Here is a 26,153-nt window from a genome sequence, read left to right as displayed (position 1 = left end):
CATTCTCAGTGGTGGAAAGCTGCAAACATCACCTCTAAGATCAAAAGCAAGACAAGGATGCCCATTCTCATCAGCTTCATTCAACAGCTGGAAGGCTTAGCCACAACTGGCCTTTCTTCGTTTCAAGGAGGAAAACGAAGTAGAAGGAAGCCAAATTGGAAAAGAAGAAGTAAAACTATTTGCAGATGACATGATATTATACAGAGAAAATCCTAAAGATGCCACCAGGAAACTACTAGAGCTCATCAATGAATTTGATAAAGTTGTATGATATGAAATTAATACACAGAGATCTGTTGCATTTCTATACATTAACAATGAAATATCAGAAAGAGAAATCAGAGTTCCCGTTGTGGTGCAGTGGTTAACGAATCCGACTAGGAACCATGAGGTTGCAGGTTCAGTCCCTGCCCTTGCTCAATGGGTTAACGATCCGGCGTTGCCATGAGCTGTGGTGTAGGTTGCAGATGCGGCTCGGATCCTGCGTTGCTGTGGCTCTGGCGTAGGCTGGTGGCTACAGCTCCGATTCAACCCCTAGCCTGGGAACCTCCATATGCCACGGAAGCGGCCCAAAGAAATAGCAAAAAGACAAAAAAAAAAAAAAAAAGAGAGAAATTAAGGAAACAATCCCCTTTATGATCACATCAAAAAGAATAAAATACCTAGGAATAAACCTACTGAAAGAGACAAAAGACCTGTACTCTGAAAACTGTAAGATAACCAATGAAAGAAATTGAAACAAATAGATGAAAAGACATACTGTGTTCATGAATTGGAGAAATCAATATTGTTAAAATGACCGAGGCAATCTATAGATTTAATGCAACCCCTATCAAAACACCAATGGTATTTTTCACATAACTAGAACAAATAATTTTTAAAATTTTATAGAAACACAAAAGACCCTGAAGAGCCAAAACAATCTTGCGAAAGAAGAATGGTGTTGGAGGAATCACGTTCCCTGACTTCAAACTATAGTGCAAAGCTACTGTAATCAAAACAGTATGGCATTGGCACAAAAACAAACACGTAACTCAATGGCACAGGATAGAAAGCCCGGAAATAAACTCACACACTTATGGTCAATTAATCTACAAGGCAAGGATATGTCAGTGGAGAAAAAACAGTCTCTTCAATAAGTGGTGCTGAGAAAATTGGACAACTACATGTAAAAAAATGAAATCGGGAGCCTAATGGTTAAGAATCTGGCATTGTCACTGCTGTAGCTTGGCTTCAATCCCTGACCTGGGGAAAAAAGAATGAAATTAAAACATTCTACAGTATCATACACAAAAATTAAGTTAAAATAGATTAAAGATCTACACCTAACACTGGATACACTAAAACACCTAAGGAAAAACTTGGGCAGAACACTCTTTGACATAAATTGCAGCAATATTTTTTTTGGATCCATCTCCTAGAGTAATGGAAATAAAAGCAAAAACAAACAGATGGGGCCTAATTAAACTTAAAAGCTTTTGCAGCGAAGAGAACCATAAACAAAATGAAAAGACAGCTTATGGAATGGAAGGAAATATTTGCAAGTGATGTGACCGACAGGAGTTTAATTTCCAAAACATACAAACAGCTCACACAGCCCAATAGCAAGAAAAGCCAACCAACCAACCCAATCAAAAAATGAGCAGAAGACCTAAACAGACATTTCTCCAAAGAAGACATACAGACAGCCAACAGGCACATGAAAACATGCTCAACATCGTCAGTTACTAGAGAAACGAAAATCAAAATTACAACGAGGTATCACCTCACACCAGTCAGAATAACCATCATCAAAAAGTCTACACATAGGCGTTCCCATTGTGGCGTGTGGGAAACGAATCCGACTAGGAACCATGAGGTTGCGGGTTCGATCCCGGGCCTCCTCCCCCAGTGGGTTAAGGATCTGGCGTTGATGTGGCTGTGGCATAGGGTGGCAGCTGCAGCTCCGACTGGACCCCTAGCCTGGGAACCTCCATGTGCCGCAAATGCAGCCCTAAGAAGACCAAAAATGGTAGTAATTAGTCATTTAAAAACTCTTAGTAAATCAGGAATAAAAGGGACCTTCCTTTGAAAGTTAGAGTAACTTCCTACTTCATGGTGAACACTCAGCACTTTTCTCCTGAGGTTGGAAACAAAAAAAAAGATGCCCATATCTACTCAACACTGTACTCAAGACGCTAGCCCATATAATAACACAAGATAAGGAAACAAGAGGTATAAAGCTTGAAAAGACCTGTGGGTGATTACGGTGCATGCAACAGCGCTCTTAGAATCAGTACGTGTGTTTAGCAAGGTCACCAACCACCAAGCCAGGAAACTGAACTCAAACGGTTTTCTATACACTAGAGTCAATTAGAAAATGAAACTCAAAAAATGCCGTCTACAGCGTCCTTAAGCATAGACTCTCTTGGAGTGACTCTAAGAAAAGGAGTCTTGCACACCCCTGACTGCAAGTGGGAAACCTTGCTGACAAGAATGAGGAAGCTAACGTTCTTGGTCAGGAGACTGGACATGAAGATGTTAATTCTCACCCAAGTTGATCGATACATTCAATGGAACTACAATTAAAATCCTAGCAGGTGTGTGTGAATGTGTGTGTGTGTGTGTGTGTGTGTGTGTGTGTGTTGGGAGGGGACGTTAAATTAACACTTTGATTCTAAAAATACAAAAGTCCAGGAAAAGCCGAACGCATCTTGAACAGACTCAGAGACGTACCCCCGCATAGGAAGACCTATTACACGGCCACCGGAATTAAGCCACGCATTTCCGAACACGCCAGGCAGACAGACAGACCCACAGGTGGGGGAAGCCAGGGCGGCGGCGGCGGCGGCGCAGACGGTACTGACGGGATTGTCCTCTCTGCTCTCCTTCCGACGACGACGGCGCGGACGGGAGCCGCTTCCTCTCGCCGGGCTCCATCCCGGCGTCGGCGTCGGGCGCCGGGCCTTTGCTTCCTCCGGCTGCGCGGGCCCCTGCGAGGCGGGTGGCAGTGCCGGGTGGAGGCGGGGAGCTCAGAGGGCCGGGGGCAGGGCCGGGGGTCCGGGGCGGAGGCGGGGCGGGCCTGCGGGGAGGCCAGGGGTTCGGGAGCCAGGCTGGCTCTGGCTCCGCGGGGGCGTCCAGAGTCCCGGGGCGGGGGCCGGGCGCAGGGTTCTGAGCGGAGGAGGCCCCGGGCTCACCCGCGCCGGGCCGCGTGTCCCCGCCCCGGGTCGCACCGTCGCGCGTCCTGCGGTTGCCCGGGGCGACGGGCCCGGGCCGCTCGGCAGCGCATTGTGCAGCCCGGCGGCGCGGGCGGCGGGGCCCGGGGGGCGCGGCGCGGCGCCCGGCGCGGCGCCCGGCGCGGGGCGTGGGGCTGCGCGGGCGCGCGGGCGGTGGGCGGCGGCGGCGGCGGCGGCGCGTGGGGGGCGTGGGAGGCGCGGGGTCGCACGGGCCGCGGTTGGGGGCGCTCAGGCCGGGCCCCGGGCAGGGGCTGCGGTCCGAGGCGCGGGAGCCCGGGAGCGGGGCGCGGGGCATGGTGTCCGCGAGGAGGAGGCCCCGCGAGTGGCACGTGCCGGGGTCACGCGGTCCTGCCCCACGCCGGCTGTCCGGGTCACAGAGACCCGCCCTGGCGGTCAGAGCCTCCCCAAGTCATAAAGGCCCGAGGGTCACACCCAGGCCCCCGCCCCTGCAGGACGAGGCGGGCTGCGCAGGGCCGGCTCCGCTCTGCGACCCCGGGGCGGCTTTGCGGCCCCCATCCGGGCTTCTCTCCGCACCCAAGACCGCAGGTTGGGGGACAGAGGCTGAGCTCACAGCCTCGCCCCCCTGGGCTTTCGCTCTCATGTCCCCAGGGATTCCGAACGCCGGCCAGTGTCGCAGGCCCCCCGGCGTCCCGCGTCTCCAGTCCAGCATCTCCGTGGGGGACAGAGGGTGGGAGGGTCCCTTCACACCTCCGCCGCCCCCCCACGCCGGTGCCTTCCTCGTGGCAACTTTCCAAAATCTAGATGTCCTGCGTATTTGGTTTAAAAATATTTACTTTGCATATAATTTCCCCAAACAACCCAAAAGTGAGGTCTGCACCCACTGTGGAAGCGGCTGAGGAGGACTGGGTGCGTGGTGCCCGGCGCCCCTTCCGGTCTCCACCTGCTCCCACCCGCAGACGGGCTTCGGCAGCAGAAACCCGGCGGAAGTTAAAAAGGAGCCCTCCCCTCGCCCCCTCCTTTGCTTTACCTCCCCGGTTTTCCCGGAACCGGGGCCCAGAAATACCAGGAGACCCAAAATTAGACCCGGTGAATTAATCATACACAGCATGTATTTAGACGTGGCCACACGGATGTGTTAGCATTTATTGCTCAAGCCGTGGTTAAACTACATCACGAAAATGTAAGTCGACAGAGGCAGGATTATACCTCATTTGTCTGGATTTTTCAAGCTCTCTCTAAAATAAGAAAGTGCAAGCCTGTGTTAAAGCCCCCAGGCACCTAATTCCAGCTCTAAGACTCCGAGGCGGCAGCATCACCTGCTCCGCCCTTGCAGCCCTGACCCCTCTGGGAGCGACCTGCCTGGCCTGGAGCAGTGGGAAGGGGCGGCCCTGCTGGTGGCAGCTGCGTGGGGTCTGCTCGTGTGCAGCTGACAGCCACCTGGCTGCCGTGCTTGTTTGGGGACCTGAATATGGCATTTGCCCCCTCAGGCTTGGCTTGCCTTTGGAGCCGCCAGGGCTGGGTACAGTGCCGCCTTCGCTGGAGGGAGGAGCCAGGCAGTCCCTGCAGCCCATGGGGGGCGGATTAATGCACCCCAATAAGATGAATGCTAGCATCCTCCCGCACAGCTGCTCGTCTCCTCACCGTGGAAGAGCCCCCAAACCCCTGGACTCGTGGCCTGGGGAACGAAAGTACCGGCCTGAAAATGGCTTCTGACACAATCAGTGTTTCCCCTGTAGTCGGTGCTCCCAGCTCACCAGGGATTCTTTGGTGCCCATGTCAACTGAGAGAAGTTTAGCGTTCTAGAAGATTCCAGATGTTCTCATGGGATAAAGAGAGGGCACACACACCAACTCTTGGCTGTGACTTTGATCAAAGCATGTGTTATTCTCACACTCAAACTGTCCCTGCAGTCTGGCAGGTGACAGATGGAGGAGGCCTCTGGCCTGGCCAAACCTCAGATGAGTGAGCGTAGGTCAAGACAAGACGCGTGTTAGGCTGCAAAAAGGCTGCAGGATGCTTGGCGATTCCAGGGCCGGGGCGCAGGGCAGGGCTCTGTCTTGCATTCCAAGCAAGCAAAGGGGAGAGGGAGCAGAGCTGTCACGGCTGGAGGGAGGGGGCTCAGCCCCACCACGACACAGAGGCCATCGAGGTGCAAAGGTGTGGCCGATTGGTTTTCAGAGCCTGGGACAATGGCCCCACCCCAGAGAACACGGGGCTGTCACAGTGGACGGGTCTACCCAAGTGTCAGTGACAGAGGGCTCAGGACAGGCGCCCGGCGCTGAGCTGGGTCTCCAGTCGCGTGCCTGATTCTGGGACATGGACCAGGGCCACGGAACCGGCACCCTTCTGGAGAGACTGGGCTTAAGCACAAAGAGTGGGCAGACCTGCGGGCACGCGGGGGCGGCCCTGCGCCTTCGGCTCTGGGGGCAGTGGCTCCACAGACTCTGCTCTCATCAGGGAGATGATGCTTAGCCGACTGGGCCCCAGAGAAGAGAAGCACCCAAGCGGGTGGGACCCACACCGGCTGCGCCCAGGGAGGAGCGGGCACAGGCAGCTGGTGGGGGCACCAGAAACCCAGCACCTGTGGCTGCCAAGATATTGGAGTCCAGCTCCAGCATGGGCCCCTCCCTCACCCGGGGCCCTCCCTCACCAGGGCCCCTCCCTCACCAGGGCCCCTCCCTCACCCGGGCCCCTCCCTCACCCGGGGCCCCTCCCTCACCTGGGGCCCCTCCCTCGTCCAGGCTCCTCCCTCACCCGGGGCCCCTCCCTCACCTGGGGCCCCTCCCTCGTCCAGGCTCCTCCCTCACCCGGGGCCCCTCCCTCACCCGGGCCCAAGCTGCTGCTCCTGCAGTCAGGCCACCTTGGGAGCATGAACTGACCTCTGATAAGCACAAAATAGTCAACATTTGCCTATTCCAAAATTAAACTACCTAAGAAATGAAAACTCCCCCTTGCGGCTACAGGAGGGAGAGGGCAGGCGGGAGGGAGCGGCTTGGGGACAACTAGCGTCTGTGTGGCTGACATGCTGGCCAGCAGGCCGGGCCTCATCTCTGTCCGCGTCACTGGGCCATTTGCACCACGACGGCTCTCCAGGCTTTCTCCTTGTCAAATTCCTTCAGGGGGCTTCTGGCCACCTGTGACGAGACAGGCAAAGCGTTACTTCTCTGGATCCTTAACCTGCTGGGCCACCGGGGAGCTCCCAGCTCTGTTACTTTGAGAGTCCTTCTCAGCTTGTGGGAAGCCCCTCTGGGAGGCCTGGCCACTGCCCTAGACTCTGGGGCTTCTGCCTACGTCCCATACCATGTGTCTCTGGCAGGGACAGAGCCAGGGCTGGGGCGGGCTCTGGACAGGGGTGGGAGGCTGCCGTGGCTGGGCATCCTTCTGACAGCCAGGGAACCAGGGGCTCAGGTGGGATGTGCCCCTGCCTTGTGAGGCCTCCTCCTGTGGGCCTGCATCCCAGCCTGGCAGAGCAGTGTCTGCATTCGGCAGGCGATCCGTCAATACCCACGGGCTGGGGGAGTGACACACACCATGGTGCAGGAATAAAGGGGGTGGGGGAAGGGGCCTGGGAGGCTGTGAAGACACCATCGGGGCATGGCTCCAGGAGCGGGGGCACTTGAGGCCAGGTCACCAGGCTGAGGACAGCTGCTGGGCTTGGCCCCCTGAGCCCCCAGACCCGCTGTTCTGGAACCTGGGGGGAGTGCTCTTGGGTGATGCTGCCCCTGGGCGTCCTGACACAGAACCAGGTGGCCCTCGCGTGGGGCTCAGGACGAAGCCGCCTCCGGGAGACTGACCACAAGGGGATCAAAGCAACGACCAAAGGAGTGAGACTTAAGATGGGAGGGGGAGAGTGGCGGCCTTCGGGGGCGGCCCTGGAGGGCCCGCAGCAGGCGCCCAGGTGCACAAGGAGGACAGGGGCCGGTGTGCTCGGTCAAAGCACCGCATAGGCAGCTCCGGGGCGGAGCCCTTCAGACGAGAGCCAGGGCCTGAGCAGAGAGCAGGTGACCTTGGGACTGGCCGAGGGGCGGGCGTGACCCCTCCAGAGCCTGCGGGCCAGAGGTCATTCATGCCGCATCTGTAGCAGGGTGGGTGGCACCCCCTTGCTGCAGAGCCCGGTCCCGAGTGAGTGGGGCCGGGGCAGGATGCCTCCGTGACCCCCAGGAATCTTTACAAAGTTCTTTTCAATGTTTGTAAGAGTAAAGATGGAAGCATTCAGTCCGTAATATTTTTTCAGAAATGGGTTTGTGTTTGCCTACTTGGCTTAAAAATATATAACATATTTTACCTTTTCAAGATTGTTCTGGGGTGTTTAAAAAAATACCAAGCGACCCAAACAGCCTTGAAAGAAGTGAGCGGGGGTGGGTGTTGCTTCCTGCGGGGCCCGGGGGGGCAGCCCTGCGAGGCTGGGGAGTCGTCGGAGGCTGCTCACCTCGCCCGCGGGGCGCTCCTGCTGGCCGGTCTGCGCCGCGTCCCAGGCGGCGCCCACCTTGAAGTTCACGCACTGGATGACGGTGGCCGTGTTGAGCCCCGCCTGCAGCAGCAGCTCCAGCATCAGGAGCAGCAGGAGCACGTCGTGGGATTGCTGTGTGGACACCAGGGAGTGAGCCATGCAGGGCCCCCTCCTGGCCCTCGGCCACCCCCAGCCCCAGCGTCACGGCCCCTTGGCCCAGGCAAGGGGCCAACCTGCTTCCTGGGCTGTGCCCGAGGGCGGTTCAGCTCCCAGAGCACAGGACGTGAGCACTTGAGTAAATCTGGCTCCAGCAGTTCCAGGCCCTCCCTCGGCTGCTCTGCTATGTCACTGTCCTGAGCAGCAGTCGTTCTGTCTCAGCGAATGAATTGAGGTCAACTCTGCTCTAAGTTCTGTCGTCCTGGGTTTAACTGAGAGTCACGAAGGTGACCCGCAAGCAGCCAAACCCTGCGATGGTGCCACTGCTTGGGTCACGTCTCCCAGGGTCCCCGGCGACCACACGGGTCCACAGGGGAGCCACCAAAACCACCTGTGGCTTCGCCAAGAGTCCGGGATGTGGCGGAGGGGCCCAGCTACGTGTCAGTAGTCGGCTTGGTGGGCCCTGAGCCGGAGGGAAGAGCGGGACTGGGTTCTGGGGCAGTGGGACACGGGCACCGTCCACAGAGTGGCCTGGGGCTCAGGCTGGAGGCTGGAGGGTCCCGCTGCGGCCGGGAGGAGGGTCTGAGGAGTGCCCTGGACCAGAGCCAGTGCCTTGGGAACCAACTGGGCCACCCTGAGCGTCAGAGAACGGAAGTTGCTCTGCAGACAATGACAAGGCCACGTCTCCGTGGGGCTCTCAGGTGGCCCGGAAGGGACAGCCTGACAGGAGTGAGAGCCCGGGCACCGCTTGTGCCCAAGCGGCCACCAGCCAGCTGCGCTGCCTGCAGGTGACAGGGGCTGGGACAGGTGTCTGCTGGGTGCCGGGGCTGACACCCCAGGGCACTTCCTTCCCGCGAGGATGGCTTGCCTCCCGGGAAGCACCCTGGCAGCCACTGCAAACCGGGCAGGGTGGTGACACCCTGCACCCTGGACTCCCTTGCACTGATGCCACAGGTGACAGATCCATACGTGCCCCTCTCCCAGACGACCGGCTGGGACTCCCAGACTCAGTGTCACGGGGAGAGGCTGGGGACACTCCCGGATCCAAAGAGGCCAGAGTGCAGCGTGACCCTCGGGCTGTGAGCACCTCAGCCCGAGTGCCTTCTCGGCATGGTCCCTGGACACAGATGCTGTCACCTGGAACTTCAGCCCAGGGTGGCCGTGGGATCTGGGCACGCACGACGCTGTCCTCAGTTTTGAAATATGCCAGAGTAAGGGCCAAGGTCACCTCCAGCGCCTGCCTCGGCCTTCAGATGCTTTGGGGAAATGACGCCCACGTGTGTGTGTGTGTGCACGCGCATGTGCACCTGGGTGCTCCCCTGGCAGCAGAAGCACACGTGGACACACACGGACACACGTGAAAACCGCGGGGAATGTGTGTTTACTGCGCTAACCATTCAACTTTTCTGTATGTTTGAAGTTTCTCCTGATGAACATTTGGGGACAAACACCGTCCATCCTGGCACAACGCGGGGCGTCTGAGGACTAACCTCACCTGCTGCCTGAGGCTGCGGCGAAGAGGCCCGACCCCCAAGAAGCCCCTCCAGACAGACACCCTCCCTCCCCGCATGTTTATGCAGGAACCAGCCGGGTCTCTCATGAAACTGGACGAACAGTGACGCTAAAACACGACTGGGAGTTCCCCTCGCGGCGCCGCAGAAACGAATCCGACTGGGAACCATGAGGTTGCAGGTTCGATCCCCAGCCTTGCTCAGTGGGTTAAGGATCCAGCATTGCTGTGCGCTGTGGTGTAGGTCGCAGACGCGGCTCGGATCCCACGTTGCTGTGGCTCTGGTGTAGGCCGGCGGCTACGGCTCGGATTCGACCCCTAGCCTGGGAACCTCCATGTGCTGCGGGTGCGGCCCTAAAAAAAAAAAAAAGCAAAAAAAACTCCACACAAACACGAATGGACTCTGAAAGGCCAAGAAAATCCAAGACGCCTGTGTGGAGGGGCATCGGGGGGCGCGGGGCTGCAGGAGACTGGGCAGAGCGGCCTAAGCAGGAGCACAGAAGCAGCCTGAGCGGCCGGGGCTGGCAGCAGAGCCGGGCCCGGCGTCCGTGGGACAGAACGGGCATCAGAGGACGGCGCATGGACGCCTCACTGTCCAGAGAACCATATCAGCAGAACCAGCCCCACCTGGGTCAGGCCAGGTGCAGAGCCAGCTCTGGCCAGACAAGCCGTCCAACTCAGTGGTGAGTGCGCCGCGGCTCAGGGGCACATGTCTCTAGAAGGTGTGAAAGAAAATAAGGGGACGCACCTTGAAGGCCGGCGGGTAATCTTTAAAGAGCTCCGTGACCCTCAGGACGCTGACCGACAGGTACCCGGAGGCTGTGAAGAGCAGCGGGGCTGCGAGGCTGCAGATGGCAGCCAGCACCTCCACCTGCGGGCGGACGAGAGCGTTGTCAGCGGCCCCGAGGCGCCGCCGGACGCAGCAGCGGCTCCACGGCTGCGGTGCGCGAATGGATGAGCTGGGGTGTGTCCGCCCCGCGCGGGGCGCTGAAACTGAACCCGTCTCCCTGTGCCCGCTCCCTCCGCGAACACCACACGTCTCGTGGGTTCTCTCTGGGTGCAGCTCCCTCCGGACAAAAGAGCACTTAGGCGTCAATGCCTCCCAGTGCCCTCAGGCCTGTCTTTGAACCTCCCAGGACCCTCCCCCCCTGGAGAGCAGGCCCCGGACCTGCTCAAAGGCCCCAGCCCTGAGTGTCGGCCGACGTCAGCACTCAGGCTGAGGGCATCCAGGCCAGAGTCGGGGACTGTCACTGTCCAACATCAGCAACAGGACAGGACGCGGGAGGGAGCTGGAGGGCTGGCCACCGCCTTGGCGGAGACGCCCCTCAGGTGCCCACCCCCAGCTGCCCCCCTGCAGCCTGGTTCCCTGGGCGGCCGCCCTGCTGGGGCGGGGCTTCACCTACCAGACACCTGCTGGGACACTCTGCTGTCACGTGACTGGCAATGGCGCTTGGAAAACACTGAAAGAAGGAAGAAGAAAGACTTCAGCGGTGACAGCCTGAGAAGTCAGATCCCAAACGTGATTCTCTGACTCAGGCCATCCTGGTCACCAGGGGGGCCCGGGGACGGCAGTGGGGAGGCAGAGGGGCTCCTGCAAAGCACCAAGCGCTCCCTGACTCTCGGCTCTGTCACGGCTGCGGGACCGAGTGGCTGGGCGCCCTGCATGGCCACGCTGCCCTCAGACATGGCACCCCTGCTCCTGGGCCGCTCCGCTCCGCACAGCACCGGGGAAAGTTAACACGGGTTCAACCGCTTTGTCCCAGGCAGGGGCTGCCTTCAAACTCGCAACTGTCCGGGTGACGTCCTGGCCGTAGCTGTGTTTGTTGCTGCCTCAGGAGCCGATCAGTGAGCCCGCTCTGGGTTTCTCGTCTGTTTACTGACTGATGGGGGACCTCCCTGATTCTTACCGCTGTTGCCTTCGGAGGGTGAGTTTCCGTCCGGAGTGTGCGCCAGCTGGCTGTAGGGCCGGCAGGCAGGCTCGGGAGTCCCCTGCCCACTAGGCTTTGACCACTGGGTGAAGGGGACTGTGGACTCCTCCCTTAGACCCGCACCCCTACTCCTGTGTAATCAGCACGTGCCTTTGTCCACCGATTTTAAGGCGCTGGATTTAGTTCTACACAATTCAGGCAGAGGGAAGCTTGGGGAGCACAAGTCTTGACATTGCTGAGGGCTGGGCCCGCCCTCCCCGGCCATGTACCTGCCCCCACCCTGGGTCCAGGTGCCCAGCCCAGCCTGCTGAGCCCGTGACCCCAGGCGGGTCTAGGCTCCAGTTACATGCGCACCCCACCAGGGAGGAGGAAATGCTCAGACCCGGGCAGCAGCCCAGTCCTCTCCGGTGGGACTGGCCACGCTGGGAGGGGCTCTGCATTTGTTAGGGGCTCAGAAGGAAGGCTCAGGGGCAGCAGGAGGAGGACTGAGGAGGGAAGCAGACAAAGCAGGCGAAGGGCAGCATGTGCAAAGGTCCTGGGGCGGCAGGAACAGCGGCACCTGCACAGGGCCAGAGTGCGCCGTGGCAGCAGAGCTGGGGGCTCCTGGCCTGGGGTGTCCGCTTGCTCCTGGGGGCGTGAGGAGGCTCAGGTGTCAATGCAGGGATCCCTCCTGAGGCTGTTTTTCTTTTCTGTTTGGGCCGTTCCTATGGAAATTCCCAGGCCAGAGATTGGATCCAATCAGAGCTGTGACCTAGGCCACAGCTGCAGCAATGCTGGATCCTCAACCCACTGTGCATGGCTGGGAATCAAACTGGCATCTCCACAGAGACAAGCTGGATCACTAACCCACTGCGCCACAGAAGGAACTCCTTGAGGCTGTTTTGCTTTTGGGTTTTTTTTGTCTTTTTAGGGACGCACCCACGGCATATGGAAGTTCCCAGGCTAGGGGTCAAATCGGCACTACCGCTGCCAGCCTACACCACAGCCACAGCTACGCCAGATCCTTAACCCACTGAGTGAGGCCGGGGATCATGGATTCTAGTCGCATTTGTTAAACGCCGAGCCATGAAGTCAACTCCGAGAGGCTGTTTTTTCAAAAGGGTTTTCTGGCTGCTGGAGTGTGAGCAGAGGAGGGGCCGTGGACAGAGACCAGCCAGGCAGGAGGCCACCCAGGGGAGGCCAGGTGACCATCTGCTCACTTGTTCGGTCCTGTCGGTGCCCGTAGACGAGGCGCTGGCTCACTGCCCCAGGCACACCCCATCCTGCCCCTCCTTCCAGGGCTGTGGGGGAGGGAGTGGCCGGGGGATTCAGGGTGGCTGGGGGAGGGGACAGCACCCAGGGCATGGGCTGGGGAGCAGGGGAGAGGCTGGTGCCAGCAGGAGGGCCCCTGGAGGAGAGCGGGTTTGGGGAGAAAGTTCGGGAAACACAGAGATCGCTGAGCACCCTCAGGAGGCTGGACACACCGGGGCCTGATTCTGGTGCCTCCGAGTCTCAGAGGCCAGACGTGCAGCCAGGCCTCCTCTCCAGCCGCCAGGCCCAGGCTGACCCTTCTCTGCAAGGCCGCCTGGCCCGGCAGCGCCCCCTCCAGGGCGTGGCTGCACCTCACGCCCTGCCCTGCTGGCTCTCGGCTCCTGTCCCAGGGGCCCTGGAGCCCTCAGGTCCTGGGACCCAGCGAGGTTGGGCACGGATGCCACGGGGGACAACTAGCCCAGGATACCGGGAGTCCAGCCCGGCCACCTCCGTCCCTCCGCCTCCCCGAGGCTGAGCTACAAGGTCAGGGCGGAGACTGGGACGCTCACATCCCGGCACTCACGAGAATCAGCCCCCGCAGGTGGGTGGACAGACCACATGACACAGGGACACAGCAAGGTGACTACTCAGTGGTGACGTCCGAGCATAAAGCACAGGCGGCCCTTTGGGGGCGTCGTGTCACGTCTGGAGATGTGGGGGTGCAGGGCCATTGCGAGGGCTCCAGGCAGGCATGGGAGCCCAGGCCCGGCGAAGGGGGTGCAGCCTGGGGGCCGTACCTTCCACGGGCTGCATGTCAGTGCAGCATTAAACATTAAATTATGTAAGCAAACTTGGAATTATATCTAAAAGGACAAAAGGCCCACGTTTAAAACAGTACTGTTTGGAGTTCCCGTCACGGCTCGGTGGTTAACGAATCGGACTAGAAACCATGAGGTTGTGGGTTCGATCCCTGGCCTCGCTCAGTGGGTTAAGGAACCAGCATTGCCGTGAGCTGTGGTGTAGGTCACAGACGTGGCTCAGATCCTGAGTTGCTGTGGCTGTGGTGTAGGCTGGTGGCTACAGCTCCGATTCAACCCCTAGCCTGGGAATCTCCATATGCCACAGGTGGGGCCCTAAAATGACAAAAAAATAAATAAAATAAAATAAAATAAAGCAGTGACCATATAATAAGCACATCGCATGGTAGCTGTTGGGGGTGTGGCCTAAGCCTTTACCGTGGCGTATTCAACCCGAAGTAATCTAAGTGTGCTAGCTTAAAACTATGTCATAAAACAAAATGAACGTTTTATGTTATAAAATTACGTAAAATAACAAAGCAAGTGTTTCCTGGATTACTGCAAGTACTCAGGAGACAGAATACAAGAAACGTAAAGTAATAACGGCAGCTAATTTGCCGACTCCTTTCACCCCCGGTTCCCAGGTGCTGGTCTGGGACCACGAGGACACTGCCAGCAGCGGGGAAGGGTGCTGCTCCGCCCACCCGGCCCGCTCCCACCCCGGGGCCCCCACGTGTTGCTGCCCAATGGCCACCAAAGCCACAGCGCGAGGGGCCCGGGGCTGCGGCTGGCACTCAGCGGCCTGCCCGGGATGTACTCACGGCCACTAGGATCCAAAAGAACGCCACCGAGAAGTGGGGGCCTGAGACGGCGTCATCCACATTCAGCGCAATGACCCCTCCGAGGACGGCGGAGATGCCGGCCATCACCTCGATGACCTGGGGGCGGACCACCGAGCGCGGCGTCACCCTGCGGCGGGGCCGGGAGGGTCCCGCGAGCTCGGGGCGGAGGAGCAGGGCGCCCCTGCCGAGAAGGTAGGGCAGCCTCCAAAGGAACACGGAACATGCCGTGTTCAACCCAAATCCCTGGCAGAGGAGGGAGGAGGCCCCCGCCAATTCAAAGGAAGGCGAGAAAAGGCACGGAAAATAGGAAACAAAAAGATGGAGAAATACGTAGGAATCAAGCTCCGAGTGATGAACCGGCTGGATTCAATCGGCCCCAGAGAGTGGCGGCTGAGGAGGACGTGAGAACAGCGCCCGCGGCGTGGAAACCGCCCAAAGGCAAGGGCAGGAAGAGGTGAAATGAGACGGAAAGACACATCGGGAAAGATTCACCAGAAGGTAACTGCAGTTACATTAACAGCATGCGTTTTATGACAAAAGCTATTAATCAGGTAAGAGAGTTGCCACATGATGAAAAAGAGGGAAAGCGGAAAGAAGGAATTCTAAACGTGTACGTAACTAAAAGCCCAGCCTCTACACATCTGTGATGAAAAGCTGCAGAATTACAAAAAGGAATCAAAAACCCCCACCCAGAGTTCCCGTCATGGTGCAGCGGAAACTCATCCAACGAGGAGCCATGAGGTTGCGGGTTCAATCCCTGGCCTCGCTCAGTGGGTTAAGGATCCGGCATTACCATGAGCTGTGGTGTAGGTCGCAGACGCGGCTTGGATTCCGTGTTGCTGTGGCTCTGGCGTAGGCCGGCAGCTACAGCTCCCATCTGACCCCTAGCCTGGGAACCTCCATATGCCGCGGGTGTGGCCCTAAAAAGACAAAACACCAAAAAAAAAAAAAAAAAAAAAAAAAAAAAGAAAGGGAGGGTGACCACGTGATTTATCCCTGAAACCAGGACACGGGAGTCAAAGGGGCGCGCTGTCCCCCAGGACAGCTCGTGTTACCGTGGACACGCCCACGCCGCATTCACCAGTCACCCTCCAGGAATGACCTAAGATAGGAGGAAGAAAAAAGCTTTTCTTACGGAATAGGACTTCAGGACTCGACCAGGAAATGCCACTTCATACAGAATGTTGGTGCTCTCAGAGACAGAACCCTAAAAAGAAATAAAACCTCAGCTCGGGGGGGCAGCCGCCCCCCAGCCCTTGGCACGGGCCGGCCTCGTCCAGCCATCACGCCCGTGATGCTGCGATAAACGAGCATCTGGAAGGCGCCCCCGCGGGTCTTCAGGCGTGAGAGCACAGCTCAAACACAGACTTTTTTCTTCACCTGAGAAAATGTGTTTAGCTGCCAAAGTCCTAGTTAGGAGGTGACACTTCCTTTGGCCTTGGTCTCCGCAGGTGACAGGACCAGGGGTGGTGCTTGATCAGAATCAAACTAGGGAGGAGGTGCCCCCCCCCGTTTCCACCCACCACACACTCTGCGCCCGGCCTGCCCCCTTGTGTGCGCAGGACCCACCTTCCGCCTGCAGCGCGCCTCGCCCGACCGCGCGGACATGATCACCGTGGCCGCCACGAGGAGCTCCAGCAGGAGCAGCAGGATCAGGTTGAAATTTATCTGCCAAAGGAGAACAGGTGCGTCTGTGAGACCGGCTTCTTCGCTCCCAGCCCGTAAACCTGGACCATCCCACCAGCGGGCGGCGCCTGTGCAAAGTCCGGGCCACTTGTGCCGCCCAAAGCCAGGCGCTGGGCACACACGCCACCTCGGACTCACCTATGTCTTTTTGTTGGTTGGTTGGTTTTGGTTTTGTTTCTGGTGTTTCAGCCACTGCTGGCTCAGGGGCTGGACGGGGCCCTGGGGCTGGAGTCTGCCAACCCCGATCTAACAGCTGCCTTGCTGTTTGTCCCTCCCGGGTGTTTACTCTAATGGGGAGAAAACTGCTGTTCACACCAAAACCTGTACACGTTTATAGCAGGTCCGTGTGCCACTGCCCCAAACAGAAAACACCAGGGTGTTGGGGTGACAGAGCGGATCTGTGTCCTGACTTTGGCGCTTACAGGACCCCATGCCTACGTTAATAGTCACAAAACGTTATGCCAAAAAAGTTGATTTTACTCTATGATATAAAGCCAAGCAATCGGGAGCCTCCATGGGGCCCTCACACTCAGGGCCGCCCTCCGCCCGCCCTGCTCACCAGGGCCAGGCCCCCCATAGCGCCTCTGGGCCCACCGAGGTCATGCACGCTGGCCAGTCGTGATCCTGCTCGCCTGCCCCGCGTTCCCCCTGCAGAAACCACAGGAAAGGCTCCTGCCCACGTGTTCCCTCTTGCTGCCTGCAGCCGGCCGGCTGGCCGGGGGGCGCCTCCCCGTGTGGCCCCGGGCATGGCCTGCCCCCTCCGCTCAGGCGCGGCAACAAACAACCTTCGCAATGGCTCTCTTGGCCTCACCACGCCTGAGCAATGAGAAAAACCTTCACTTAAAACACATGCACTTACAAACACTAATTCAAAAATCCGCAAGCACCCCAGGAATTCCCTGGTGGCGCAGAGGGTGAGGGATCCAGCATTGCCACTGCAGCAGCTCGGGTCACTGCTGTGGCGCAGGTTCGATCCCTGGCCCAGGAACCTCCACATGCTGCAGGTGCAGCCAAGAAAAAAAGCTACATGGAACCCAATGGTCATGGCAGCTCTATTCGCAACAGCCCAGATATGGAAGCAACCTACGTGTCCATCGACAGAGGACTAGATAAAGGAGATGTGGTTCATACATACTGCGGAATATGACTCAGCCATAAAATAGGATGAAATTTTGCCATTTGTAGCAACATGGATGGACTTGGAGGGTCTTAGCCTTCGTGAAATAAGTCAGACAGAGAAAGACAAATACTGTGTGATATCACATAAGTAGAATCTTAAACATGCAGCAAATGGATAAATACAACAACAAAGAAACGGACGTGCAGATACAGAAAACAAATTAGTGGTTACCAGCGGGGCGAGGGAAGGAGGGAGGGAAAGACGGGGGCAGAGGTGCAAACTACTGCTTATGAAACAGTGTACAACACGGGGATATGGCCAGTATTTTCTAATAACTGCAAATGGAGTATAAACTTCAGAAATTGTCAATCACTGGTGCACAGCTATAACTTACACACTATTGCACATCAATTATACTTCAATAAAAATTTTTTTAATAAATGCAATTAATTAGTTTGGTCTGCAGAATAAAACAGAGAACCCTCATTCTTTTCCAGCATTTAGGAAACACTAACAAAAAGTAACCATCTATTAGGCCACAAAACAAACCCTGGTGGGTTCCAAAGAACTGATACATTCTATATTCCTGCATTTGACAGTATCTCAAAAAATTAAACACAGAATTACCATATGAAATTTTACTTTTATAAATTTATATAAATTATATAAATTTTACTTCTGGTTATATAAATTTTACTTCTGGTTAATGGTAATAATATTAGAAATCCCATAATAATATTAGAAATCAATGATAAATGAGTGACTTTTAAAAATAACCCATGCCGGAGTTCCCATCGTGGCTCAGTGGTTAACGAATCGGACTAGGAAGCATGAGGTTGTGGGTTCGATCCCTGGCCTTGCTCAGTGGGTTAAGGATCTGGCGTGGCCGTGAGCTGTGGTGTGGGTCCCAGATGCGGGTTGGATCCCGCGATGCTGTGGCTGTGACGTAGGCCGGTGGCTACAGCTCCGATTAGACCCCTAGCCTGGGAACCTCCATATGCCACAGGAGCAGCTCAAGAAAAAGCAAAAAGACAAAAAATAAATAAATAAATAAAAATAAAAATAACCCGTGCCTGGGAACCTCCATGTGTTGTGGGAGCAGCCCCAGAAAAGGCAAAAAGACAAAAAATAAAAATAAAAATAGAAAAATAAAAATAACCCATGGTCCTGGCAATAAACAGATGGACACCCAAGAGCAGGAGGTAGAGGAAGTTTAATGGGAGGAAAACTCACCAAAGACTGGGTGGGCAAAAGGGAGCTGCACGGCCGCGGCCTCCACTGAGGCTGGGAGGGGCTGTGGCCTTGGTAAACGACACAACCCCTGTCCACCCACATCCCCGAGGGCTTGGGGCCGGGGAGCAGATATCCGTCCTCTCTGGAAGGTCCCATCCGCATCTTCCGTGGGCTAAACCGGCAGGGGCGGAAGCACACAGTCCACCTGCTGGATGCAGGGGGGCAGGGGGTGGGAAGCGGGTCTAGGCCGAAGGGAGAGGCACACACTCGGAACCAAAGGCCAGTGAAAAGGGCAGGTTCAAGTCTGGGCGCGGCTCCCACGGGCCCGAGGGACTCTGAGGCCAGCAGGCCAGGTGGGACTGGCCACTCACGCGTCAGGGCAGGGGCCGGGGGCACCCACGGACCTGGGAGGAGCGAGGCACAGACCGCCGAGGCCGGGAAGGACCGCCGAACACACCAGGGGAGCGTAACAGAGCAAAGCTGGCTCTCTGAACGGACCAACAGGAGACACAACGAAACACAGTAAACAAAGAACCAACCACACCTGGCTCGAACTGACGCAGTGAGCAAGCCTGTGAACGACCATAACCCTATAATTTTGAAAACCTGGATGCCATGGATAAACTTTTCCTAAAAATATAGAAGCCGAAATCTGACACAATAAGAGAGAGAAAACTACCACCAAGAATGAAGGCCGCCCTCCCCAAAGTCCCGGCAGGAGAGGATCCGACAGGCGAGCACACGCTTCGCGCAGTTCATTCTTCTCAGGCCCAGGCTCCTAAGATCAGGGGGAGGTAAGAGCTGCCCTGTTCGCTTTATGAGGCCAGTACAGCCTTGTTTCCGAAAGCAGACACGAGCAGTTTAGGCCCATTCCACTCAGGAAACTTGCTGAGAAATCCCGAGCACGGGACTTGCCGGGCTGACCGGCAGAATATTGTCAATAGTACCCTGTGGCCCGCGCGGCTTATCTCAAGCAGGAGCGTTTCACCCTCGGGAAAATCTGCCATTTAATGGACAAGGTGCGGAAAGATCGCCCTGACGCGTGTGGAAACAAGCAGCACGCGGTTACGGTTCGAAAAGCAAGAGTGCCCAGCAAACCAGGACTTAAAGACCACACTTTGGAGCTCCTGCTGTGGCTCAGCGGGTGGAGGACTCAACACTGTCTCTGTGAGGATGCAGGTTCGATCCCTGGCCTCGCTCAGGGATTAAGGATCCAGCACTGCTGCAAGCGGTAACACAGTCACAGATGCAGCTCCAGTTTGACCCCTAGCCTGGGAACTTCCATATGCCGTGGGTGTGGCCCTAAAAAAAGAAAAACAAAAAACACCGTTCTTAGACTGGAAGAATTCATATGGTTAAAATGGCCATACTACCCAAAACGATCTACAGATTTAATGCAATCCCTATCAAATTACCCATGACATTTTTCACAGAAGTAAAACAAATAATCCTAAAATTGATATGGAATCACAACAGACCCCAAATTGCCAAAGCAATCCTGAGGAAAAAGAACAATGCTGGAGGCATAACCCTCCCAGACTTTAGACAACATTACAAAGCTACAGTATTCCAAACAGCATGGTACGGGCGCAAAAACAGACATAGGGCTCAATGGAACAGGATAGAAAGCCCAGAACAAACCCACACACCTATGCTCAGTTGTCAACAAAGGAGGCAAGAATATACAATGGAGAAAAGAGTCTCTTCAGCAAGTGGCGCTGGGAAAGCTGGACAGCTGCATGTACATCAATGAAACTAGAACACACCCTCACCCCACGCACAAAAATAGACTCAGAAAGGCTGGAGGACTTAAATATAAGACACAACACCATAAAACTCCTAGAAGAGAATGTAGGCAAACCATTCTCTGCCATCAACTGTACCAATGTTTTCTAGATCAGTCTCAAAAGGCAATAGAAATAAAAGCAAAAATAAACAAATGAGACCTAATCAATCATGTAAGTTTTGCACAGCAAAGGAACCCATAAGCAAAACAGAAAGACAGCTTATGGAATGAGAGAAAATATTTTCAAATTGTATGACCGGCAAGGGCTGAATTCCAAACTATACAAATGGCTCACACAGCTCAATGTCAAAACAGCAACAAACGACCCACTCAAAAAATTGGCAGAAAAACGGAACAGACATCTCTCCAGAGGAGACGTACAGACGGCCAACAGGCACATGCAAAGATGCTCAACATCACTCATTATTAGAGACACGCACATCAAAACTCCAGTGAGGGAGTCCCCGCTGTGGCTCAGGGGTAGCAAGCCTGACTAGTATCCACGAGGATGCGGGTTTGATCCCTGGCCTCGCTCAGTGGGTAAGGGATCCCGCGTGGCTGTGGGGTAGGCCGGCAGCTGCAGCATGGATTCAACTTCTAGCCTGGGAACCTCCATATGCCATGGGGGCAGTCCTAAGAAGTAAAAAGAAAATTTAATTAATAAGTAATAATAATAATAATAAAGGTTGGAGAGGGTGTGCCCAGCAGCTTTCACCGTTTACTCATCCATTTAGTGTATTTCGGGGGCACCGGTCTAGACACACTGGAATATTTGTTTAGGTTCAGGGATTTTGCCACAATCAACAGTGCTGCTAGGAACACCCTGCCTGGTCACACGTGCGTGTGTTTCTCCTGGGTGTGTGCCGTGCGGGTCCCCGACGACGTTGGTGTATTTCTTCAGAAGGGACCTGCAGATGCTGCGGTTTTCCAAAGAGCCTGCAGCAGCACGTAAGAGTTGCTGGACAGAGGCAGGTGCCTGGGCCTCCTGCCCGTTGGGTGCTGGAAAGGGCATGCCCTCGTGGTCCCGATTTACCTCCTCTGGTTACCAGTGAGGCTAGGCAGAGCTGTCCGTGGGTACCGCGGTTTCCCGCTGCCCTTGACTGTCTCCTGAGGCTCCGTAGCCGGAGCGCCTCACTCTTCGTGTCCTTACAGCGCGTGCGCCCGCTGTGTGCAGGGTGTGCTGGGCTCCCCTGAGCCTCAGCGTCCAGGGCCGGATCTTCACAGAGGCAGGTGGGCGGCAGCGGGGTGCCAGGTCAGACACTGCAGGGTCCCAGCCCACCATGGTCGGACCCCTGGGGCGGCTCTCCTGTCCTGTTGGGATATCTGTGGGGTGCGGTGAGCCCCCAGCCTCTCCTTCTAGGGGCTCCATCCCTGGCCCCTGGTCCCCACCTGAACCTGCCGGGTCCTGCCTGCAGATGCACGTACTCTGGGCCCCTGGACAAGTGTCCCCACCTCTGCCTAGTGCCTCTTCAGTAAAGAAGCCTCAATCTTCAGGGAGGCTTTATGATTTCCTACCAGTCTCCAGAACTTTCGCTACATTTACTCCCAAGAACTTCATACTTATGTCCATAAAATGATATCTTCATTTAAGTAACATTTTCAAAAATTTCTGGCATAAATGTTTTATATTGATTTTCAATCCAGCAACCTTGGTACATGTGCTTAATAAACCAAACGTCAAGGAAGCAGAAATCAGAGTTCCTGTCGTGGCTCAGCGGAAATGAATCTGACTAGTATCCTTGAGGACGTGGGTTCAATCCCTGGCCTCACTCAGTGGGTTGGGGATTCAGCGTTGCCGTGAGCTGTGGCGCAGGTCACAGACGTGGCTGGGATCACGTGTGGCTGTGGCTGTGGCTGTGGTGGAGGCCGGCTGCTGCAGCTCAGATTCGACCCCTAGCCTGGGAACCTCCATATGCCGCAGGTGCGGCCCTGAAAGAAAGGAAGAAAGAAAGAAAGAAAGAAAGAAAGGAAGGAAGGAAGGAAGGAAGGAAGGAAGGAAAGCAGAAAATCATCTCTTCTGCAGATGAGGGCAGGACAGGTGTTCCTTTCAGAGCTGCATGTCTGTCCATTTCTGCTGCCCCACACGCCTGACTGAGATGTCCTCTGGCCACCCCATCCTTCTCCTGATCTTAAAGGAAATGTGTTCACACAGGGCAAAGGTGTCTCTGAGCAGGTCCCATTTCCCATGAGATTTTTCTCGGCTGCATTGTTATTTAAACGACAAGGCCTGTAACAGCCTGATTTATGCTGGCAGGATTGAAAATCTGGTGAAATGCATTACTACGCGTTACTATGTTACTGTTTAAGAACCCTTGTAAAGGAGTTCCCATTGTGGCGCAGTGGTTAAGGAATCCGACTGGGAACCATGAGATTGCGAGTTCAATCCCTGACCTTGCGTTGCCGTGAGCTGTGGTGTAGGTTGCAGATGCGGCTCGGATCCCATGTTGCTGTGGCTGTGGCATAGGCTGGCGGCTACAACTCCGATTAGACCCCTGGCCTGGGAACCTCCATATGCCATGGGAGCGGCTCAAGGAAAGGCAAAAAAAAAAAAAAAGAACCGGTGTAAAAGAAATGCAAAAATCAGTAAGTCCATCCACTGAAATCAGTGAAGGAGTTAAAGACAATTCTTTTCTTCAGGAGCATAAATAAAACTCTCAAAGCTTGTCAAACTCAAGGCCATGGCACACATGTCCTGGGTACCTTCCAGGAATTTCCTATCCCACAGACAGAGCTCGCTGACTCCAGCTCTGTGCCCCCCAGACTCTGTGCCCCCCTGGGCTCAGCAGAGCCAGGAGCACGGGAGCCCCGGGCACCTGCCCCGAGGGAGAAGGGCAGGAGGAGACAGAACTCACGTCCACTGCTGACGGGTTCAGGACAAGTTTGCATCCAAACCAGATCAAACACGTTGTGGTGACAGCAAACGAGGACACAAACAATATCTGAAAGTTGGGAATCTGAAAGACAAGACCGGAGGTGGAGAGGCGACGTGAGCTTCAGCCACGCTGCTGGTCCTTAGTCACAAATCTGGAGGACGTGGCCGTAGCATCCGCCGGGCAGGAGCCCGCTGGGGGCCGAGGGTGGCAGGAGGCAGCAGGGCCGACGGGGGCGTGGGCTGCAGGGGTGCCTCCCTGGGGGGGCTGTGCAGTTGCCCACGTCGACAGAGATGGGCCAGAAGGGGGACTCACCGCGCTGACGTTTCTCCTCGAGACCGCGAAGCTCACGATGGCCGAGGGGATGCACTGAGAAGAGACCAGAGCAGGGAAAGCATCCCTGCGGTCACTCTGGGTCCTGCCCGAGACCCACTCCTCCGCCACCCCACGCTGAAGGGTTCCAGGTCTTTCAAAATGCGTTATTCTGGAAACAGTTTTAATTGTTCTCATGATGAAAGGACAGCTGGAGACGGTCCCAGCTTCCTGCTGCCTGTGACCAGAGGCGTCTTAGTAAGAAGTACCCAGAAAGGGAAGGAGAAGGCGCAGGAGCCCAGGGCCCCTCGGGGGTCCCCCACTGTGCCCTCCCAGGAGCCGAGGCCGAGGGAGAGCCTGGGGGCAGGGCGGTGGCGAGGGGGACAGGCGCCAGTCTTGCTTCATCCATCATTTTCAAAAGTAACAAATACTCTTTGAAGCCCAAGCCTATGAAGAGATTTTGAATGAGGAGCGCGTGGCAGCAAAGGGTGACTCTCAGAGCAAACACCCCAGCTGCGTGACCGCAAACTTCGGGCCTGACAGAGGGATGCTACTTACCGAGCCCGCGGCACAGCGAAGGTAATCCATCTCAGAAGGGAAGACGTTCCCCAGGTAGAGCGAGAAGCCCGAGGTCACGAGCAGGCAGCTCTGCGGACGGCAGCAGCGTTCAGGCGCCGGCCGAGGCTGAACACCTGGCCTCCGACCACAGCCCAACTCCGCACGACGCCGGCATCCAGGCGGGGATCCCGCCCGACCTGACTCCCCAGCCACCCGCCCTCGGGGGCAGGCTAGGCCTCAACACTTGTTCACGACAGGGGAGATTCAGAACAGTGGCGCCTGTCCCCAGAGAAGGCCCCCGGCGTGCACAGCCTCAGGGACCGCAGGGACCTGCCCTGGTCCAGACGCAGAGTCGAGAATAGGACCCGCCCTGCTCTGGGCACCGGAGGTAGAAACCCGCTGCCACAGGCTGGAGGCCAGTGGTGACCAGGGGTCGCCCTGTGACGAGAGCACGGGGGGCCCCGAGGGCCCGGGGGCAGCGGACACCTCAGCACACCCTAAGTGAGGGGTCATGTGCTGGGGTGGCAGGCTGCTGGGGGCGCTGCGCAGAGTCCAGGACGCCCCGGAAGGAGAGGGGGTGACCGACGGACCGCCGCCCCACCCGGAGGAGCATCCTCTCTGATCTGCGTGGTGGGGGTTCCAGCCTCGGGGGGACTGGGTCTCAGTGTGGGGGGAGGGCGGGCAGGAGCACGGGGCACCCAGAGGGGCGAGGTCCCGGTGGGCTCCTGGACCTCAGCCCCAGGCAGGTGGAGCCCTGCGGTCCTGCCTGCAGAGAGGCGCCAGCCCAGGCCACCGCAGGGCTCTGGCTGCCGTCTGAGCGCTTACCCTAGCATGTCAGGAGGGCCATGCCCCGGGCCCCACGCCTGCCCCAGCTCCCTGCTGGCCCTGGCCTCCTGCCTCAGGTCACTGTCCTGCTGTTCGCCTGCCACAGGCCTGTCCTGAGGGCGGAGCCCCTTCCCACCCACGCAGGCCCAGGAGTCAGGCCGCCTGGCCCAGCAGACCCCCCAGCAGACTGTCAGCCCTGGGCCGTCCGGGCCACGGCAGCCGCGGCAGCCACAGCTCAGAGGCCAGCAGGGCCCGCGTGACAGACAGTCACGAGCCGAGAACTCAGAGGACGCCGCCAACAAGCGCAGCAGCGCCCGCGAGGTGCTCAGACGCAGACATGACCCGGGGCCGCTCTCTCCCAGCCGCCTAGGACCCACCCCGGCCGGGGACCCTTGGGGGCAGAGTCGCATGGTCCTGGCGAGCCACTTACCCCCATCAACACGGACAAGACCCATGTCTTGTGGCTGAAGCACGGGGGCAGCCTGGACGAGAGCTGAAGGTCACTGGGCTTGGCGTCGGGGGCGTAGCTGCGGGCGTCCGGCCTCCCCCGCTCCAGGGTGGGTGCCCGGTCGTAGCCCAGCTCCTCCCTGCACTGTTCCTCCCGGGCCATGGCTCTCGGGACAGACGCTGACGCGAGCGGCCGCAGGGCTGGGCACCTACGCTGCCACCTGTTTGTGATTAAATCACAAATTTAACTTATCATCACTTCGAAAAGACTCTCAAATAATTAAGTTTTCTTTCTTTCTTTCTTTCTTTTCTTTCTTTCTTTCTTTCTTTCTTTCTTTCTTTCCTTTCTTTCTTTCTTTCTTTCTTTCTTTCTTTCTTTCTCTCTCTCTCTCTCTCTCTCTCTCTCTCTTTCTTTTCTTTCTTTCTTTCTTTCTTTCTTTCTTTCTTTCTTTCTTTCTTCTTTTTCTCTGAGCCCAGGGCACCTGGAAGTTCCCGGGCCAGGGGTCGAACCCACACCACAGCAGTGACCCAAGCTGCTGCTGTGACCACACTGGATCCTTAACCCACTGTGCCCCGAGAGACCACCTCAAATAAGCTGTTTTCAATAAATACTTTTTATGCTGTTCTCAATAAAAGAACTATCATTTGGCTCCCAGTCCTGGGAACTTGAAAACAAGCAGTCATTTCCACAAGCGAATGCAATCGCTTTCCCAGGGAAACCAACCGAAACAGCGGCGGATGGCGGCAGGATTGCAGGCTTTAAGCCTCTCACTGACCTGGGTCCCCCGACATCACAACTTTCGCTTCCATCAGCAGCCTCAGGATGTGCTGCTTCCCGCAAGTTGGCCGCATGGCTCAGGGCACTAACGGGGCAGGAGACGCGCCCGCACTCGGAAGGGTTCCCTGTCCCCTCTTACCTCCGCGGTGGTCCCAGGCTGGGAGCCGGCCTCCGGGTGAGGGGCGCTGTTACCCGGCCGTCCTGCCCTGGGCTTCCAGCAAGAGCTTTTCACAGACCACAAAGGGCCAGCAGAACTGCCCTTAAGCCAGGGAGGGAGGAGCACGCCCTGAATTTCAATGAGGACTTGAGGCAGGGGTCCTGGCTGGTGCGCGGGGCTTGTGTAACCGCTGGCCCAGAGCTCTGCTCGGCCCGGAGCCCAGGGGCCTCCCCAGGTCCACTCGCGGCAGACAGGCTGCGGCGCCAGGGAGGGCATCTCGGCCGGAAAAGTG

At 57.0% G+C, this 26,153-nt stretch overlaps 2 protein-coding genes across 7 annotated transcripts in view; both read right to left on the bottom strand.

Annotated features, from left to right (window-relative positions):
- Positions 1-3,243, bottom strand: part of TTLL8 (tubulin tyrosine ligase like 8) — a 50,924-nt gene extending 47,681 nt beyond the window's left edge. For 2 of the 6 annotated variants that reach the window (XR_014845518.1, XM_085025282.1), the window contains exon 1: positions 2,847-3,197. Coding sequence is in view for 5 of the 6 variants with exons in the window: in XM_085025282.1 (XP_084881408.1) it covers positions 2,847-2,919 (73 nt within the window). In the remaining variant the exon portion in view is untranslated. Of the gene's footprint in view, positions 1-2,846 lie in introns of all 6 variants that reach the window. The other 4 variants (XM_085025279.1, XM_085025281.1, XM_085025284.1 and 1 more) reach the window with 4 other exon arrangements.
- Positions 3,244-6,063: 2,820 nt separating this feature from the next.
- On the bottom strand, positions 6,064-25,943 carry MLC1 (modulator of VRAC current 1). The gene is made up of 12 exons (XM_003126782.5): positions 25,844-25,943; positions 24,910-25,147; positions 23,655-23,744; positions 23,100-23,153; positions 22,767-22,868; positions 15,659-15,757; positions 15,225-15,296; positions 14,069-14,185; positions 10,696-10,752; positions 10,041-10,163; positions 7,606-7,758; positions 6,064-6,310 (listed from the first exon to the last, which is right to left on the bottom strand). Exons 2-12 carry the CDS (start codon positions 25,087-25,089, stop codon positions 6,236-6,238), a joined length of 1,122 nt encoding a protein of 373 aa, XP_003126830.3. The 5' UTR covers positions 25,090-25,147; positions 25,844-25,943; the 3' UTR covers positions 6,064-6,235.
- Between the last annotated feature and the right edge of the window lie 210 nt (positions 25,944-26,153).

The sequence above is a fragment of the Sus scrofa genome, chromosome 5, assembly GCF_054392235.1.
Source record: "Sus scrofa isolate SSC_HxYL_T2T_F1_AM1 chromosome 5, Sscrofa_HxYL_maternal_Yorkshire_Landrace_v2.0, whole genome shotgun sequence".
NCBI lineage: Eukaryota > Metazoa > Chordata > Mammalia > Artiodactyla > Suidae > Sus > Sus scrofa.
Note: the sequence above shows the minus strand (reverse complement) of the source record. Positions and strands in the feature narration are given on the sequence as shown.

Bases quoted from the DNA above. Each gene is read 5' to 3' on its own strand.
- MLC1 (XM_003126782.5), bottom strand. From the start codon at position 25,089: ATGGCCCGGGAGGAACAGTGCAGGGAGGAGCTGGGCTACGACCGGGCA. The intron at 23,745-24,909 runs GTAAGTGGCTCG...TGCCGTCCGCAG, and splicing joins TCTTGTCCGTGTTGATGGGG to AGCTGCCTGCTCGTGACCTC. The intron at 23,154-23,654 runs GTAAGTAGCATC...GTCTCTTCTCAG, and splicing joins TTCGCTGTGCCGCGGGCTCG to TGCATCCCCTCGGCCATCGT.